The 3,712-nt window shown below is 52.7% G+C and overlaps 1 protein-coding gene across 1 annotated transcript; it reads left to right on the forward strand.

The window, feature by feature from the left end:
• Nucleotides 1-267: 267 nt before the first annotated feature.
• Nucleotides 268-603, forward strand: RPRM (reprimo, TP53 dependent G2 arrest mediator homolog). Its single transcript, XM_016195565.2, has one exon. The coding sequence runs from the start codon at nucleotides 268-270 to the stop codon at nucleotides 595-597; it is 330 nt and encodes a 109-aa protein (XP_016051051.1). The 3' UTR covers nucleotides 598-603.
• The last annotated feature ends 3,109 nt before the right edge of the window (nucleotides 604-3,712 follow it).

The following is a 3,712-nucleotide window of genomic DNA, read 5'->3' on the forward strand; positions in this document are numbered from 1 at the left end:
AAGTTCCAGCAGCCCCCAGTCGAGCGAGTGCCGGGAAGGAGCACGGCCCGGGCGGGAGCAGACGGCGCAGACCTTGCAGGCTTCGGCGCGAGTCGGGAAGCCTCCTGGGAAACTCTCGCTGCCCCGGGGACTTTGGAAAAGAGAGAGCCGGCAGCCTCCGCGCGCGCGAGTCGGCAAGTGAGCGCTCAGCTCGGCACCTGTTCCTCCCGCGCCGCCGCCTTCCCGCCGCGCCGACCCGCGCCTCCCGGGCGCCCGCCCGCCCCGGCGATGAATCCCGCGCTGGGCAACCAGACGGAGGTGGCCGGCCTGTTCCTGGCCAACAGCAGCGAGGCGCTGGAGCGCGTGGTGCGCTGCTGCACCCAGGCGTCCGTGGTGACCGACGACGGCTTCGCCGAGAGCGGCCCGGACGAGCGCAGCTTGTACATCATGCGCGTGGTGCAGATCGCCGTCATGTGCGTGCTGTCGCTCACCGTGGTCTTCGGCATCTTCTTCCTCGGCTGCAACCTGCTCATCAAGTCCGAGGGCATGATCAACTTCCTGGTGAAAGACCGGAGGCCGTCTAAGGAGGTGGAGGCGGTGGTCGTGGGGCCCTACTGACCGCCCCCCCCCACGTCTCCCCACTTCGCCAGCCCGGCCGCGCCCCCTCACCATCGGAGACTGGGCGAAGCAAACCTGTCGGAGTCAATTATTTCTCTCGACTTCTGCCTTTCGGGATGAAGCGACCTGTTTCTCTCTCGCTCTTTGAAAGTCCCCGTGCCCGGCCGTAGGAGGAGAGCGCCCCGACTCTGGACTCAGCAGCAAGTGGCAAGAAGAGGGAGACGAGGGCGCACACTTGGGAAGCTGCCGCTAGCTGGGGACGCGGGGAAACCGACGGGGCGAAGGCCCTTCTCCACCCGCAGGTGGGCCCAGCTCCGGGGGCAGGTGGAGGGGGCGGGCAGGGGAGAGACCCGGCGCCACCGAATGCGCAGGTGGCCTGGAAAGTGGCCCGTGTCTACGCCACGGAACAAAACTAATGGGGACACGAATCCGTGTCCGGGTTCGCGCCCATTCTCTCCCGCTCCTCCCAGCCCTGGAGGGAGAGGCGATAAATACCTTTGATTGATTACAACCTGCTGTTTTAAGGGGTTTTTGTGTTTGCTTGAATGTAAATATGTGATAACCCCTTTTCTGCCCTAGTGGCCCGTTTGCCTGCCTGGGAGTTAGAGTTTTGTCGGGGTGGGGGAAGGGGTGGGGGGAGGGGAGCCTGCGAATGTGACGGGGCGAGTTGTTTCTTTTCTTGCATTCCCAGCTGGGTCTTTGGAGAGGGGGGGCTGGCGCCGCAGCCGGCCCCCTGGCAGAGACCCGAAGTAGAACTCGTATGTAGCTCGTGACTGCACGATTTAGGCCACAGAAGTGCTCTTGACGTTCGTGACACCGTTTTGACTATTTTTTTTCTTGTTTGACATTTCCTTAATAAATGCAACATTTAAGTGTTTTTCCCTGGCCTCCTGGTGGTCATTCTGCGCTCCCCGCAGGAGGGGACGGGCGTCGGCGAGGCGTCTGGTTGCGGCCCGGGAGTCCGCTTTGGAGAGCTGTGATTCCACGCGTGGGCCCCACGGAGGGAGGAGGTGGGGACGCGGACAGGCCCGGGGGCCAGCGAGACGGGGCGCAGGAGCCGTCCGGGGGCAGCATCCTTTGTTTTCTCCTACAGTTAATGTTTTATATTTCATTTAGACTCCACTCTCCAGCCAGGCGAGGCGGCAGGAGGGCCCAGTGGGAACATTACACTTTCCTGCGGGGATCCCGCTGGAACACAGGGTTACCCGCTAATGACAGGAGGAGAGGGCTTGGCCAGCCTCCAGGGAGGGCGTCTTTCCCCTGACCGACGTCAGCTGGACGGCTCAAAAGTTTAATAAGTAAATTATTTAAATGCGAGGAAAAGGAGCTGCTAAAAAGTACATAGTGACGTTAATTCCCCCTGGGGTAAGCCGTTGTTAGGAAAACATGGGAAGCCTTGTCTTTGCCATAGTAAGGTTTTCTAGGGAGAGGGTGAAATTTAAAAAGAGACCCCCCCTCCCTGCCTGCTCTTGAATTTAAAGTAATCAGTCCCCTGCCAGGCAGAAAGGTCCAGAGGAGTTAGCCAGGGCTTGAATGTCAGACATGAGGATTACAACCCAAGATGAGAAGGTGAGGCCAGAGTGGAGCTACAGAGGGTCGTGGGCACAGTTAGGGCTCAGAAATTGAACAGTGTTGGAAAAGAGAGAAAACCACGAATGTGAAAATAACCCAAAGGATACGATAGCTTAAAGCTTGAACTTGACGAGAGGTTTTGAGCGGTGTATTTTTTATGTCAGGATTAGGATCCTAAATATTTTCAAGAATATAAAGGATCCCCTGCTGTGCTATAGCAATTAAAGACTTCACAGTAGCAGATACAAGAGTAAAACATTAAATAACAGTGAAGTTTCCCATTTACTTGGGAAGGAGCACGACTGGTGTAAACATTGTCGGTAAGTCAAAGGATTGGGATCAAAAGGTTTGAGTGTCCTTTGACATCCTGCCCATTATTAAGTGTCTATTTCATTCCCAAAGTAAATCTTGCCAGGAATTATGATCTAGAATAATTTTTTGAATGCTAAATAGTATCAGGCTTGAAAGGGTTTTGATGTTCTGTGTATTGTTCCTGTCTTCAGCAGGTAAGGGTTTGCTTGTTTTTTGTTTTATTTGTTTGTTTTGAATCTGGGGAGGGGAGCAGAGTCAACAGGTAGTCAAGGTGAATCATGGAGGGCAGTTTACTTTTGCAGATGTTTAGGACAGGAAATAGAGACTTCTTATTTTGTGGACAGTTCCTGTGGCACCCAGGTAACCTGCCGCCTTCATGTTTCAAAGGGAGAAACAGCAGAACAACCAGTTCACTCTGAAGCAAATGAGACATTTAAATTAAACTGTTTTTGTGTGGCTACAATATCTGCTGAGAGTCCCTTTTCCTTGCAAATTTATTAGCTCACCAATGAATTTAGTGCTGTGTGGAAATCGATTTGGGATCAAAAACCAATCAGCTAGAGTGTGTAAGAATCTTACTGAGGAATCTGCTATGTGCAAAGTGCATGCTTATAGTAAATTTCAGACACAGAGAGGTTTCACACCTACAGGTCAATTATTATTTGTTTGTAGAACACAGAAATTTCTCTTTAAAGCTGAAGTCCTGAAAGTTGAGCTAGGGCCTGCCCAAGCTCCCTACTCCTCTCCTCTGCCACCACTATCTCCCTCCTCTATCACTACTACTACCTCCTCCATCCTTGTGCCTCTAAATGCTTCCTCAAACTTCTTTCCTCTCCCCTGCACCTCAAAAGCAATATTCAGTTTCCTTTTATTTCAACAAACCAGATTAATTCTCTTACCCCAGGAAATTGTGATTGCCAGACAAACCAGAACCTGCAACATTTAGTCCTTAAGTAGAAAAGGTCCGTGAACAGAGCTCTGTGATCCATGGTCTATGCATTATAGGGAAATGCACACGGTCTGAAAATATCATAGCCCTGGGGACCATTTCCTGCCAACAACTCTTCTCTACAGCCTTTAGATCCATTTGTTACTTAGAGAGATGCCAAGTGGTTCTGGTTTTTATAGATGAGGCGATGTGTACAAGAAGCTTTTTACACTCTCTATTCCCTGTGGCCACACAGCAACCACTCTCTGGGCCCCCACGCCACTCCCTGTCTCATTCTGCCTT

This window comes from Miniopterus natalensis, chromosome 8, assembly GCF_054644295.1.
Source record: "Miniopterus natalensis isolate mMinNat1 chromosome 8, mMinNat1.hap1, whole genome shotgun sequence".
Classification (NCBI taxonomy): Eukaryota; Metazoa; Chordata; class Mammalia; order Chiroptera; family Miniopteridae; genus Miniopterus; species Miniopterus natalensis.